Below are 15,886 nucleotides of genomic sequence, written 5' to 3' on the forward strand. Positions count from 1 at the left end.
CTTATAGGTGGCAGGGCAGCTTATCTGAAAGGTCCAAGCAAAGGTTTGGTGCTTGTACTGTTAAACCAAAGGTACACCCACAGTCAAAGTGGTAACCACAGAATCCTGGAATGGTATGGCTTGGAATGGACCTTCAAGGTCATCTAGATCATTTCAATCCCCCTTTGATGAGCAGGGACACCTTCTACTAGGCCAGGCTGCTCAGAGCCCCATCCAGCCTGGCCTTGAACACTCCCGGAGCTGGGGCATCCACAACTGCTCTGGGCAACCTATTCCAGTCCCCACCACACTGTAAATCCATAAAGGGTTTCTTCCTAATATCCAATCTAAACCTGCCCTGTTTCAGGTTGGAACCACTCCCCCTGGTCCTAAAAATGTGGCCCAAATTAGCCCACCACTGAAGTCACTCAAATCATGTTGATCTGAGTGTGAAGTTCAGACTAACAAGACGGACTGAGGAGTGGGCTGACATGTTGGTCCCATTTCCCTTCGATTTGACAGGAAACCCTCACTGACAGGAAACCACATAATTAGTAGGTTGGAAAATACCCCTGTGAGCATCCAGCCCACGGACCTCGCTGACGCTTTCTCCAGGATCAGGAGACCTTGTCCTCCCGTCTCGTCCCCCCCAGGGCGCAGGGCACGTCCGGACAGCGGCACGGCGGCGCCGAGCGGGGCTCTGCAGAGTCCCCCGGCCGCTCCGAGCCGCGCTGCCGGGGTGGTGGACAGACGGACGGACAGATGGAAGGGATGGAGGGAAGGAGGAGGGAGACATGGAGGGAGGGAGCGGCGCTCCTCTGCTGCCCTCTGCTGCGGGGCCCCGCGACGCTGCGCTCCCTCCGGCTCCCGGGAGAGCTCAGCTCCGTGCGGCCGGGAGCCGAGAACGCCGCTGGGGGCGAGGCCATGCCGCGCTGTCCCTGATGGAGCGGCTCAAGAGGGGTACCTGCGGGGACAAAGGCCGCTCCAGGAGGTGGAAATACATTATTGACACATTTGAGGGGTCAAAACTTGCCCCACTATGCTCCCAGAGCAAACTGGAATTTAGCAGTGTTGTCCATTTTATGCCTGAAGATGATTAACGCCCCAATTAAGAGTTCTGAGCGAGGAGAAACTACGAATTTGACAAGTTTTGTGATGTTATTGAAATGATATTAATTGAAACTTGAGCAGCACCGAGGAGTACCGCATCATTCTGGGCGAGCTGGAAGGACACAGGCGGGGACAGCAGAGCCGGGATGCTGCCAGCCCTCCGGCACGGCATTCCCTGCATCCCGAGGGCGCCGGCACACAGGCGGCATGCGAAGCCATGACCACTCATGGCAGTTTTTATTTCCGTCCAGTTTCCATGGGCTGAAAGCCATTTGAGGACTTTCCCTCCGAGCAAAGCGCTCGGTACAGCGCCGCAGGTACGCGAGGCTCTTCCCGGCCTCCCGAGCGTCGCTGTATCGGGGTCGGCACTGCTCAGGTGCCCAGGGAGCCTGGGTACTGCTCCGCTCGCTCCCTGTCCCCTCCCTGGCGCTGCTGTCCCCGTCCCTGACGCTTCCCGCTCCTCTCTCCCGTTCCCGCCTCAGGCGCGCACCGGCGCTGCTGGGGGCGGAGGTCTCCCTTAGCCCCGCCCCTTCAGCGCAGGCCATAGGGCCCCTCTGCTGCCAATCAACGTGTCCAGCCTTTCCTTCCCGCTGCTGGCCGAGCAACGGATTGGGGCGGCCATCGATTCCCTCGGCTTGTCCTGCCGCCCCGGTGCCAGGCACATCCCGGTCCCGGTCCCGGTCCCGGTCCCGGTCCCGGTCCCGGTCCCGGTCCCGGTCCCAAGCATATCCCGGTGGCGGTGCCTGGTCCTGGTCCTGGCCGGGGGATGTAGGAGGACGCGCGGCCGAAGGTATCCGGGCAGCGCCGCCGCCTGTCGCCTGCAAGGGCGGGCGCAGCCGCCGCCGCGGCCGTGTGGCTGTAGGCGTTCCCCGGGGAGACCGGGAAGGGGCACGGCTGCTCCCCGCCTGGCCCCCCGCCGCCGGTCCCGCCCTGCTCTCCGTGCCTTTGGCGTGTGCCTGCCCGTGCCGCGAGGCCATGGAGCGCGCGTTCACGCCGCTGGAATGCCTCCTGCCCGCCGGTACGGTACCTCCCGCCCCAGCGCGCCCGGCAGCAGAGGGAGGCAGGGAGGGAGGGAGGGGAGCGGGGCGGCCGCGCCTCCCGCCCCGAGCCTGCCTCCCGCCCCGAGCCTGCCTCCGCCGCCCAGCCGAGCCCCCCGAGCTGCGGAACAGCGCCGTGTGTCCGCCCCCCGTCAGGCTGAGTGTTGGGCTCAGTACAGCGGCTTGGTACCGTGTTAACTCGCTCTGGAGTCCAAATTGTCATTTAAACCCCGAGCCCTCCGGGTTCAGTCGGTGCTTTCCGGTTTGCTGCCGCCTTTTCTCGGCTTGGCCGGGCAGAGCGCTGCGGTGTCGCCTGTCTGTCCCGTATCTCCTGGCTGTCCCCTCGGGCAAGGGGTCCCCGGCTTGGCATCCATCCCCCAAGTGCCTTTGGCTCCCCGCCTCCTGCCCTGTGCTTTGCCCTAGAGCCACCCTTGCACCCTGCCTTGCCCTTCAGCTCTGCACCGCAGACCTCTGAGGTTTGTATTCAGGGTTTTCCCAAGGTATCTAACAGTATTGTGGTTTTGATGCTATTCTTGAGACCCGAGAGGTGAGCTTTATTAATTTGCATCATTAACCTTATTACGTGTCTAAAGGACGGAGGGCCTGTAATAAGCACAGACTTATCCAAGAGCTTGTACACATTTTGGAGTAGGCACCTCTTCTTCACTCTGTGTTTGCATAGAGTCTGATTCAGTAGGGTCCAATTTGTTGTTCAGTGACACAATTAGAAATAGTAAATATTTTTATCTTTCTATAACGTGACTTTAAAGCTGCATAAAAATCTTTTTGGCATAGCAGCTGAATTCTAACTGACACTGCTCTTTTCTACTCTGTTGTGGCACAGACACCAGCTGCTGCATTGAGGTAACTGTTGTTATTTATTTACTTGTAAGATCTGTAGGAAGGGCAGAGTTTAACAGAATGCACACTTTCAACAATTCAGTAAATTTTTACAGCTAGCATTTTAAAAGCATGTTTAAATTCATTTCACTGTGATACATTTTTTTAAGTCATGCTTCACTCTGATTCTTAAAAACTGCAGGATATGGTTAAAACTACTATCAGGTAAAGCTGCACTTAAGGTATTCTTGCCAGAAATGTGTATTTGACAGTGTGTGGATGTGGACTTTGAGACACACTGTTGGGAGGAAAGAGGGAATGAACACGTAGGTGAGATTTTAATGGTGAACTTTGATTCATTGTGACATGATGTCCTCTTGTATACAATAAGTGATTATTAAGTATGTAATAAGGCCAAGCAAAAAGCTGCCTTTAGTTGATAAGAGGACTGGAGGGCTTGCCCTGTGAGGACAGGCTGACAAAATTGGGCCTTTCAGACTGGAGAAGAGGTTGCTGTGAGGTCGTGTGGAGACCTCATAGCAAGTGCCCAGTATCTGAAGGGGCCTATGGGGAAGCCAGAGAGGAACTCTCCATCCAGAGCTGTAGTGATAGGACAAGGAGTAATGGGCTCAAATTCAAAGAGGAAAAATTTAGGTTATCAATATTAGGTAGAAATTCTTTACTGTGAGGGTGGTGAGACACTGGAACAGGCTGCCCAGAGAGGCTGTGGATGCCCCAACCCTGACACTGTTCAAGACCAGGTTGGAAAAGGCGTCGAGCAACCTGATTTAGTGGGTGGTCTCCCTATCCACAGCAGGGAAGATTGGAACTAGGTAATCTGTAAGGTCCATTCCAACCCCTTAACATCTTATAATTCTATAAATTTGTCCCTGTGGAAGTACCAGCATTGCTGTTTGTATTATAAGCTAGTTGGCTTTGGTAGACATTGCAGAATGATAGGGCTACCATATGTCGTCAGTTTCCAGGAGTTGCCTGTCTTTTTCTTTGGTTATGTCTGGTTGGATTTGAAGGTTGGAGATGTTTGTTCAGTTTTCTTGTGGCCCATGGCCTTCTCATACCACAGGGTCCAGCTGGATGTAAAGAAGCCTGCTTCTCTGAAAGAAAAGTCTGCTGCTTGCCTACAGATCAGTTGGTTATACAGGCTGTGCCTGTAAAATGCACAGTGGTACTTCATCAGGATCCTTGTCATCATTACAGACATTCATTACCAACTGAATTAGCCTGCTCAAAGTATTCAATGCTGAGCAGATTTATTTGGCAATTCCACCGTTTAAACTCTGGTATCCTGCTTGGGGAACTCAGAAATAAGGTTTTCAAAATCGGATAGCTAAAATGAGCCTCCCAATTTCTTCTGGAGAAAGTAGCTGCCAGTAGGTCCTCCATAGGAAGGGATAGGATTAAATACCTATCCCAATGTTTGCTTCATTGGGATAGGTATTTAAGTGTCCAAATAGTACAAAGCTAATCAATGAAGAGCATGGCACTTCTTAGAAGCTAAACATGAGCTTACAAAATAAACCCTTTTGAGGCCATTGAAGTACTCTGGGCCTTGCCCCTTTCCTTCAATACTAGAAATAGTGTTGTGTATAGCAATATGTGACTGTGTTTATGGTGGGGACACTGTGAAAGATTCATCAGCTGTGTTTGAAAATTATTAATTACTGTGTTTCTCTTTTTGAAGTTGTTCAGAAATTACTCTTTTATTGATACAGGATGGAGTAAAACACTCTCAGGTTTTAGAACATTATAATATTAGATAATAATATTAGATACCCGAATATAATATTAGATACCCGAATTGGTATTTATATAATATTAGATACCCGAATTGGTATTTCAGGGCCACGTATGCCTTGGTAATTTTAGTCAGTGTAGTTAGAATGAGTTCTTAGGTTGTACATCTCTCTCTATCTCACCTGATTGATGTTCAAGTAGTAGATATTTGAGAACTGCTGTGCTAACTAAAATGCTCAGGGACTTTGAACATTATTCAGTCAAACAGCTGGAGCACAGTTGAAATCACCATACTACAGTTAGAACACAGTGCTGTGGACTTTAGAACTATGTTGATTTGCTCAACATAGTTCAGAATGGGTAACAAGATAGAATTTAAAGTGGGATTGAGCCTAAATTTATGTCTTGCACATTAAAAAAAAATATTTTTAGAGGAAATCTTTAAAAAGTCTCACAGAAGGCTTCACCACAGAGATCTGTACGCTGAGTGAAAGGGTCAGGCAGAAGCTCCACAGGCAAGGCTCTTGTAGAAGGCTCATAATGATGTCACACTACAGCCTGTGAGTTCATGACAAGAGTAGCTTTGTTTATCTGGAGCACCCTTTGACAGACTCGACATTTCCCTCCCGCTGTTTGTACCCTTCTCTTGCACTGTCATTGCCTCCTGCTACTTGTCCCAGACTGTGCTGCAGGCACTTCTGCAGAGAGACAAGTGTTTCTAATTTATTATTTTAATACCATGAACTTTGGAAGCTGAGTGTGCTGTGCTTGTGACTGCTTAACAGTGGAAGTACTGTAGCATCCTCTAATAAGGTTGGCCCTGAATACCACTTGAGATTTTGAGAAGGGCAGTGTGCCAGTTTGCCAGGATGTATTTTCTCACAGGGAACATTTTACATTGCCTGCTGCAGCATGGTCTGGATTCTTGCTCATCTCCAGATGTGATTAATCGTTCCTTGCCTTGCCCAGTCCTTAAAGTGTGGCTCAGTATTGGTTTTATCAAGTGGAGTGATGCAGAAGGAGAGTATCTTCCTCAGTTTATAATCCAACAGCTCCCAATGTGAGTGTGTTGCCTTGTAGAGGTGGAGGGGCTGCAAAGAAGTGTCAAATCTTATTTATCCCTCTGCTCTCTTCTGTGCCTTGCTGAGGGTATGTTGGAGCTGAGCTTGCTCTGAGTGACAGGGAGCCTGTGCTACCAGTGAAAGTTGGTTTCCCTGTCCCCAGTTCTCCATGCCCTGAGTCAAATGCACTCCTGAACTACACTGTGTTCAGAACTGGTGGTTAAGATGTGGTTTGCTCAGAGGTGAGTGTGCTGCCTTTATCTCACTGAAGCAAGGTCATCTATATGCCATGAGAGACAGATCCACATAGGACAAAGACTGCTTCAGAATTATGGAGAAAATATATAGTCATCTCTTTGTGCAAAGGGACTATAAAATCCTGCATAGAATTTAAAGCAAAGAGAACAAGAGGAAGCAACAATATGCTCTGAATGCTCTTCCATCATTCTGCAAGCTTGATTGTCTCTTGCTTTACTCTATGTCTTCTGGAAATGTTACTGGCTGTAAATGAGTTACCTCTGAAAGGATTTTATCACCATATTCCTTTTAAATGCCTGGAGCTGGAACTTCTTCCTTGATGTTCCCTTTTATCTGACACTAAGGATTCAAAGTTATTTTGTGAAACAGTGACGTTTCCCATTCAGTGACTGACCTCTGGCTGGGTACACGTGCCAATGACTGTTTAAATGTCCCTTTACTAGAGCTCTGCGTGGTATCTATGGTGCGTTATCTTGACATCTAATTCACAAAACTCTGTGATAGAAATAAAGACAGTCGTGGGGCTAGAAAATCAACCTGGTGGTGGTCTCTACTATGTTTCTGAATATTAAAGGTGTATGGAAAAGGTGTGGAGTCCCAAACTATTGGATAGCTCTACCTCTCCCTATAGGATTTGTGCCACAGCTGTTGGGTCAGGCTAGTGAAGTTTTCAGATAAATCAGGTAATTCAAAAGCTGCTACTGAATTCACTTAAACTGAAAATGTGTTAACAGGGATGTCAGTTCTTCTAAGGCTACTACTGGCATTCCTTAATAAAATTAGGAAGCACTTCCATATGGCTGTTACATTGTTCTGTCTTTTTAACTTAAATACTTTCAAAATGCTTTTTTATTTTTCTGTCAATGTTGCTGACCTACTCTTATTCTTTATTTCATTTAAGTAGCAACACCATTAATCTAGTCTAGTTACCTGAAACTCATTAGTTTGTTTTTGAAGTAGCTCTTAATATTCAGCTACTCAGAGCCTGCTAATTGCTAATCTGCTGTGCTGGGTCAGCATTTGTTTTGTAAGTATTATTGTGTAGATTACTACAGGTGCACTTATGAGTGAAATATTACAGGCAGAATGGCATTTAAAAGACACATTCATTGTTAACCTCACCACTTTCTATCAGGTCTTTGCTTTCGCTCATGGAAAGCTTTTGGAGTTATTTTTTTTTTTTAATATATATATATATATATATATATATATATATAGATGCTTTCTGTGCAGGTGTGTTATTTGGAATGGGGTAACAAGGCATCTTTAACCATTTTAACAAGGCACATGTAACCATTGGAGCTAATAGGAAAATGAATAGATGTTTACTTATTTTTGACTTGGTTTTGTACACACACAGGGCCACCTTTTGAAACATGTTGACTTCAGTTGCTGTTTATGTGGATGTTGGATTCTCATGTTCTGCAGTGTCTACACTGATAGTTCCATATCTTGCAGTCATGAATAGGGCGTAGCTCTCTTTTGTGTGGGAATATGATGGTGGAGGGTTCTGAGGTCATCTCAAAAAACACAAAAAGCCAAAAAAGAAAAGAACAAACCAAAAACTAAAACAAAATCCACCTCCAAAAGGACCACAAATAAGCAGCCTAACAAAAAGAACCCCAAACTAACAAAAAATCTTCAAGACCTCATAGAGTATAAGAGCAATAATGATGTTACTGGAATTTCTGAGACAAAAACATTCATTACTGTTTGCCCAGATAGTAAAGCACCTGGATAAATTAAATTCCTTTTGGAAGGTCTTGTTATTTTCCATCAGCTGAGGCTTAAAGCTAGGGAATACACTAGCTGATCTCCTGTAGTCTTTTTTTTCTTCTTCTTTTTTCTCATCTCTCTTTTTTTTTTTTCTTTTTTTCCCTCCTGTGATTTAAGGAGGTAAGGAGATGGGAAATCCACTTGTTCCAGTCATCCAGTGTTCATGTTGTTTGTATCCAATTCCATGTATGCAGGACCACTGAAAACCATTTAAACTTGTTAGTGTTACAAGAGCAAAATATTAATCTTAAGAAGGTACAGGTAGTCAAAGAGAATAGTGGACTTTCAGCTTGTGTTTCTCCTCTGCTGTATTCTCTCAGAGATATATTGCATGTCTCTCATCAATCCTTAAAACACTACAGCAGTTTCACAGCACCTTCAGCATTATGCTATATCTGCAATCTGTGTGAATACATATATATATATATATATATATATAAAAGTTAGTTATACTTTCTGGAAGTGGAAAACAGAAGAGGTTTTGTTTGTTTTTTATCCTGTTTACAAAGCTCATCTAAGTTTGATATAGGGAAAAATTGAATATGAAGCATAGAAATGAAGCGCTTTTTTTACTCAGGAGAAAACATAACACTGGTAGATTTCAGATTTTTCAAGATCCAAAATAACAAATCCCAGGCATCCTTGTGCATTTGCTTTAGGTTTGGACATCCTGAGATATTAATCGAAGCTTAATCTTTGTAGAAAATAGCTGCATCAAGAATGAAACTTAAAATCAAAGTCTTAAAAAAAGCAAATGAAAAAAACCCCAAGTAAAGAAGCCACCTGAAAACAAGTTAAAGGAATAGAAGTTTCTTTTCATTAGTCAGTTCCCATCGATTAGAAGCTTTCACTTCTACTGAGTTTTAGGTTTGGATGTAAACTCAGAGGTTAGGACCTTTAAGAACAATGCTGTTAACTTTGTCCAGGGAAATTACTAGTTACAAATGTAAACATTTTTTTTTTTCTGTGTGACATAAAAATAACCATGCCAGTCTCAAAGCGCCATTGTTGAAAAATGTGGATAAAAGGAGGGGGGACACTTCTCTCCCTCTGCCTTCCAACCAAACAAAAACCCCAGATTAGCAAATAAACCAACAAACCGCAGAACCAACCCACAAATAAAATCCCAACAACCCCATAGTAGATCTTATCCAGTACAAAATGTAGTAAATCAACAGGAGAGAACTCAGATGTGTACAACCACTTTTTGGTACAGCACAGAACATTTCCTATCTCTGATTTCTACACAGAGAGAGGAATTTGCAGTGTGTCCAGCAAGGTTAATTAATTTGATCTATAGCCAAATAACTTCAAGATGGAAAAGAACTGAATATCAGTTGTCCCTTCCACCAGAGTATAGCTGAAATATAACCAGTTCTTCAGATTTTTACCTTACATTTTTTCTGTAAAATATAGCTGTGGTGAATTAGATGTGAGTTTATGGAATCAGGTTCTCCATTCCATTCAGGTCTGACCTTAAACATGAGGAATATGATTAACAGTGTTTGTGTAGTATTGCCTTTGCAAAATTAAAAAGAGAATTGAGAATTTAAAGTTCTAAAGGAATGTTCTGTTAGTTAAATTTTACATAGAGAGCACACTTAGTAGCTTTTGGATTGCTTTAAATTAAATCTATTGCTGTATATCCAACAGCAGTTGAAGCTGCTGGAAGGCTTTTCCTGTAATTTCCTAGCTTTGAATTTTATTTTGAATGGCAGTTGAATTTTCACAGTGCTAGTGCTGATTCTTTGTGGCTTATGTTGATAGATTGTCTGCCAGGTTTCCTCTCTGGCAGGACAGGAGCTGGAGGGATGCATGTGTTTATCAGGCCAATTGAAATAAATAGGAAGCTGGCCAGTGAATTCAGTAGGAGCAGAACCTGTACCCTCACCATTTATTTATTTATTCTATAGTTGTGACTGGTGGTGTGGGTTCTGTTTGGCTTTATTTCTTGTTTTCTCTTACTGTAGCTCTTTTTTTGTGGTCTATCCTTTACCCCAAATTATCTGGTCAACACTGACACTGGGCAACACAGCAATAAGTGAGTAGTTAAGAAGTATTTATATGTACAGTTTTTGACCAGATTGTTCAGTGTCTTTGGTGGTAAGAACTGTCTGTGTGTCTGACAGAAGGAAGTTGGCTTTACTGCCAAAGGAAAATATGTTGATGTTACAAAACACTGGGGATTCGACTAGAAAAGCTTTGACTTCCATGACAGTGTCAGTAAGGATGTCTGTGGACTTGCTTGGTGCACACACAGCAAAGTTGTCAGGAAGGGCATTTTTTCTTCTGTTTCTTGTTTCTCTTTTTTCCCCCGCAGACATAATTCACAATTATGTATTCTTTATAAGCATAAATGAAAGAGGAGAACTCAAGCATCAGTATGGGTTGGGGGCTGACCTAGTAGAGGGCAGCTCTGCTGAGAAGGACCTGGGAGTCTTGGTGGATGACAGGTTGATGATGAGCCCTTGTGGCCAGGTGAGCCAATGGTTTTGTGGGGTGCATCAGGAAGAATGTGCCCCACAGGTCAGGGGAGCTGATCCTGGCCGTCTACTCAGCCCCAGTGCTATGTCCAGTTCTGGATCCACAGTACAAGAAAAACTGTACTACTATGGAACTACTCGTCCAGTGAAAGATGATCAGGGGTCTGAAATGTCTCTTAGGAGGAGAGACTGTGAGGGCTGGGCCTGTTTCATCTGAAGAAGAAACTAAGAGGGGATCTTATTAATGCATATAAATGTCTCAAAGTGGGGTGCCAAGAGAATGATGCCAGACTCTTTTCAGTGGCCCCCAGTGGCAAAACAAAGAGCAATGGCCATAAACTAAAACACAAGTAGCATTGAGGGTGGCAGAAACCTGGAACAGGCTTCCTGCAGAGGTTGTGAAGTCTCCCCTTTGGAGACATTCAAATTGTGTCCGGATGAGTTCCTGTGTAACCTGCTCTAGGTGACCCTCCCTTGGCAGGAGGCTTGGCCTAAATGATCTCCAGAGGTCCATTCCAACCTTAACAATTCTGTGGTTCAGCTTTCATAGAAGAAGGGTGCTGGTATGTCAATGAAATCTGTGTGTGAGATTTATTTACTTCTGTAATTATAGCTAATTTAAGTGTGGCAAGCAAAGCACGGACCCGTAGACCAGAGCTAAGGCTAAAGGTCTAGTTTTTCAGGATGAGTTAAAAGGCTCTTGGTTTGAAACTGCACCTGGGCAGTTTTTCAGCAGGTGATGTGACTTAAATCACTCAAAACATTCCTGGGGTTGACATGTGTCACGGAGTAGCTGTGAAATAAGCATCAGTCTCCAGTTGCTCCATTTTGAGACTTTTTACTCTTGATGAGAGTTATGTATGGGGAAATCCTGGAGGCTGAAGTGAGGTTTATACCAGGGAGTTTAACCTGTGCATCAGTAATGCTTACAATGCATCAAGATCTCTGTGTGCTTTAAATGTAACTGACAGCCTCTAATGCAGATACTTTGAGTTGGGTAACACTTTCATTTCAGAAAATTAGTGTTCTACAAGCTGTAGAGGGTAAAGCACAGCCTTGTGAGTGTAGCTTGTGTCCTCATATGGGCATTGTTTCCCTGTTCTCATTCTTTCCCTGTTCAGTTTATCCATATGCTTAATAAGCATCTAAGCACTGTTTTGCCATACTGTAAATCCAAAAGAGAAAACGTGTTAGAGGGCAGCTTGAGAGTCAAGCAGCTAAAGATCTGCTGCTTGGACACTTGGAGTGCCAGATGAAGTGGTGCAGTGTCTTAGCTGCTGCAGATGCCACAAAAATAGCTCTTGGGCAGTGTGTGATCACCTAATTTCATAATGAGTCAACCTGGGCACAGTGGAGGTGATTAAGCTCTGATATGAAAGTGTTTGTCTCCATATTGCCACTTCCTGCTACAAATGGAAAATTTGCCTTTCAAGTTTCCTAAGGAAGAGCTTGACTTATTATTAAAAAACACAGAAAGAAAGAAGGAAAGGGGACAATACTGAGGAAACATTTGTTAAGGGCAAGTTAATGTTTGGCTTTCTGGACTCTGCGCAGCAGTGTTCTTGAAAGGTACAGCCACAAGACTTTGCCTCAAACTGATGTAATGACTCTGCTGTCATGAGACCCCCTCTGGAGTACTGTGTCCAGCTCTGGTGACCCCAGAATGAGGACATGGATCTGCTGGAGGGCCACAAAGATGATCAAGGGGTTGGAACACCTCCCCTATGAAAACAGGCTGAGAGACCTGGGATTGTACAGCCTGGAGCAGAGAAGGCTCTGGCACGCCTTAGAGCAACCTCTAAGCTTTCCAGTACTTCAAGGGGCCCTACAAGAGAGCTGGTGAGGGACTTTTGCCAAGGACATGTACTAAGACAAGGGGGAATGGGTTTAAAGTGAAAGAGGGTAAGTTTAGATTACATTTGAGGAGGAAACTTTTGACTGTGACAGTGGTGAGACTCTGGAATAAGATTCCCAAAAATGTTGTGAGTGCCCCATCCCTGGAGGTGTTCACGGCTAGGTTGGATGAGGCTCTGAGTAACCTGGTCTAGTGGAATGTGTCCCTGCCCATTTCAGGAGGGCTGGAACTAGGTGATCTTTAAGGTCCTTCCAACCTCAACCCTTCTATGATTCTGTCATATAATTTTCACTGCAGATTGGTGTTATCTTCAATTCTGTCTCCTTGAGATGCTGGTGTGTTCCTACTGTTATCAAGAGTGCTTTCCTATTAGCTCTGCTTTCTTTGCACAGAATCCACTGTGGGAGTGACATTTAGTACTGTATGCATGGGCTTTGAGCCTTTCTAATGACTTTGGTAACTATGAACAGAGGATTTAAATGGTCATTTTGTAGCTGTGGGAAATAAAATCACTGATACCAGATGTTCTTCCTTGAACTGACTTGTTGGTGGGGTTTTTGCTTGGAAACTATATCTCTTAGTTCTCTGTGCCTCTGTTTGCATTACTGTTCTTACGTACTGGTTAGCAGTAATGCTGCTGCTGTTTTTACCTGATTAATAGTAACAGGTTTTGTCACTTGATCTTGTGGAAGAGTTTCTTATTTTCTCTTAGTCTGCTATCCTGTCATAAGATCAAAAATTAAAGAATTTTGTTGGCACAAAAATTTAAGTCAGTAGCAAGTTTTATCCGCTGTGTAATGTTTTTGCTGTGTTTCTGTGACCATGTTTGTCTTTTATTTGTTTCTCCTCGCACCCACAGCTGCCATAGTTGTGTTGACAAAGCCCCGGGTGTACACCCAGTTACACAAAAAGCAGTTGCCACTTGGGAGGACAATAGCAGTGCTAGACAAAAGAAAAAAAAGATTCCCTTCCTTCAGTGCATACAACACTCCATGAGCAGGGTTTTCTGACAGCAACATGGACAGAGTGTGTTGTAACATGGACGTGCTTGGCGTGTCTGCTTTCACTGCAGCAGGCTGTCTTCCCTGCTGATGAAGTGTGAAGTGTGTGTGAAATTATCTGTCAGTGTCTGGCGTCCCCAGAGAGGACAGGGAGTGTTGAGAGCTGGGTTGTGGCCTTGGGTACCACTCAGTGGCGAAGGCCATATGGTGCAGGAGAGGGGGCGCTTCCAAGGGGGTCACAGCAGATGTTTTGATGGCATACTTGTTGCCAAAAGCTTTGTGTCAGCCAGCTCCAGTAAGGGGGTGTTAGAGCTGTCCCAGGGGTGTACTTAAGGAGGAATGCTCCTTAGGTAACACAGTGTAGTCTGTTATTTGCATTGGATTTAGCTGTATTTTGTCAGGCAGACAAAGGTATTTATGAGATGCAGAGGTTGGACATAGGAGCCAAAGAAATTCATACCTGAATCAGGTACTGATCTTTAACATTGGAAAGAATAACCAACCGTTTGATTGCTGTACCTAGAGGAACACTGATACAGAATCTGCCTAAGTCAGTTGCAACTCAGCTTGAAACCAGAATGAGTTTCAGGCTATCCTTTATACAAAAGGCTAAACTAGATTGTTACAGCAATCCTTTCTGGCCTCTTAGTCTATAAATTTGAAACACTTGGCCTGCCAAAGGAGAGACTTATTTTCCTTTCTCTTTAAGTAGAATGGACAGACTTGTGAGGGAAGACAGGAATGGGTATATCTGAGGATGGATATATCCTGCAGTATGGAGTATGAAGTGGCTAGTCATGTGAAACAGAGGAGGTGTTGGAGAATAAGGAGCAGATTTCAGAGCTCTTGCAATGCAATTCAGAAATTTAGAGGATGGTACTTCTTCCTTATATCTTGAGTAAATTGCGTTTTTCAAATGGAAAAAAGAAACCTGAAACACCCAAAAACCCTGTAATATTTTGCTATTGTTCCTAAGTATCAAGAAGAAGTTACTGCAGTAAGATTTTACTACACACTGTGCTGAATTTACTGTTGGTTACTGTGAGCTATCAAAAGCTTTGAAATTATTTCCATAGAATCTATTCTTATTTATCTATAAATATTATAATTGTGAATCCCACTAGGAGAAAAAAAAAGCTTGGATTTAGACAGTGCAATGAATAGTTATGCTAAACTTATATAACATTATGCACAACTATTCTGTTTCTTGCTGGATTTACATTTCTTGAATACATTTGCTGAAATAAATAGCTAGTTTCCTTTGAGAGCAGAGTTGGAACTGAATAAATGTAAGGCCTCCAAGTATTAACAAATGGGCTGAACTCTAAACCGGTGTAGTTATACAGCTCATATAATGTAAATTAGAAGAGTAGAGAGGAAATCTGAAGTTAATACATAGGAAGAGATAGTAATATTATGTGAGAGTTTATAAACTTCTAGTTTTGTAATCTTGTCCTTTGCTGTTTAGGTCTTTGCTTTTCTTCTTTTCCCCAAGCAGCAAATACGTATGGAAAATGCACTTTTTATGATACAAATGCAAGATGAAAGGAATTTTGTGACTTTTCTTGAGAGAAGGAGCCATGAAAAGAGGAGAATTTAGGAAGGAGATCCTGCTGTTCTATTCAGTGGGAGAACCTTTGCAGCTCACAGTGTATCTGTACAGAATTGTCCTATTCATAGTTTCCCCAAGAGCATTCATAACAGACCTTGGAAATATACACCAATTATATTGTGGTTGGGTAAGAAATGAATTTCAGCTATAGCAAAGATGGCTGGAGTTAGAAATTTGGGGAAAAACATGTAAGTAGCGGGAAGAAGCACTGGAATACATTATTTGAGAAGATGAAGTCCCTCTTGCTAGGAACCTGTCCTTTTTCAAGGGTACATGGAGAAGAATGAAGTAGAATCAGATAGAGAACTGATTCTACTTAGGGGCAGAAGAATAAACTAAATGTACAAAACTTCAGTGTACAAAACTGTAGAAAACTGAGATGGGAATTTAAGAATCATATCTGTAGAGGTAGAGGCAGTTACCTGTGTGCATATTGGTCTCAGAAGGGAGGACAGGACATTTCTGCACACATTCTCACTCAGGTAATCAGACTGGCTTCACCTGGGCTGCTCAGACCAGCAGTATTTGTTCTTGTGGTCTATAGTGTTCATCCTGCAAATTAATGATGCTTTCTTCTGCAGTACAGTAATAACATTTCTTTTTAGCTAAATCACAGCTGATGTCAAAAGTTGACAAATTTGTGAAAAGAGGTGTGAGGAGTGAAGCTCCCTAAGTTCTGAAGTAAGGAGCGAAAACTGGGTGTAGAAATTGCTATGAGTTTTCCAGTTGGTGAAATCTGCCTCTGTAATTTCATTTGATCTGTTTCCATACTACTGATAATTGGCACTTGAATTTGTAGAGTTTGAGGGATTACCTTGAAAAAAACCCTGAACATTTTCAAATTCTTGTATATTATTAGTTTTTACAGATGATCTTTCATATTGATTAGAAACACAAGTGCGTTCTATAGGCTATGATTTCCTAGGAATGTGCTTTCTCGTGATGTCCAAAAGGGACTATAAATTTTCAAAAAGAAAGCTTCTTTCAGATAATTGCTCCTAATTTTTTTTCAAAAGCTCTAATTATGCGTTTCTAAGGGTAAAAATCAGCAAAGGAATGCATCTGTAAAGAGTTTTTCTATTGTTTAATCTACTTTATAGTGAAAGAGTTAATACATTT

The 15,886-nt window shown here is 43.6% G+C and overlaps 1 protein-coding gene across 2 annotated transcripts in view; it reads left to right on the top strand.

Annotated features, from left to right (window-relative positions):
- The first annotated feature begins 1,716 nt into the window (after positions 1–1,716).
- The window catches only part of TPK1 (thiamin pyrophosphokinase 1), a 303,717-nt gene continuing 289,547 nt past the window's right edge, over positions 1,717–15,886 (top strand). For both annotated transcript variants that reach the window (XM_066557120.1, XM_066557121.1), the window contains exon 1: positions 1,717–2,107. In XM_066557120.1, the coding sequence (XP_066413217.1) occupies positions 2,065–2,107 (43 nt within the window). In that variant the 5' untranslated portion in view covers positions 1,717–2,064. The remainder of the gene's footprint in view (positions 2,108–15,886) is intronic.

This window comes from Molothrus aeneus, chromosome 1, assembly GCF_037042795.1.
Source record: "Molothrus aeneus isolate 106 chromosome 1, BPBGC_Maene_1.0, whole genome shotgun sequence".
Lineage (NCBI taxonomy): Eukaryota > Metazoa > Chordata > Aves > Passeriformes > Icteridae > Molothrus > Molothrus aeneus.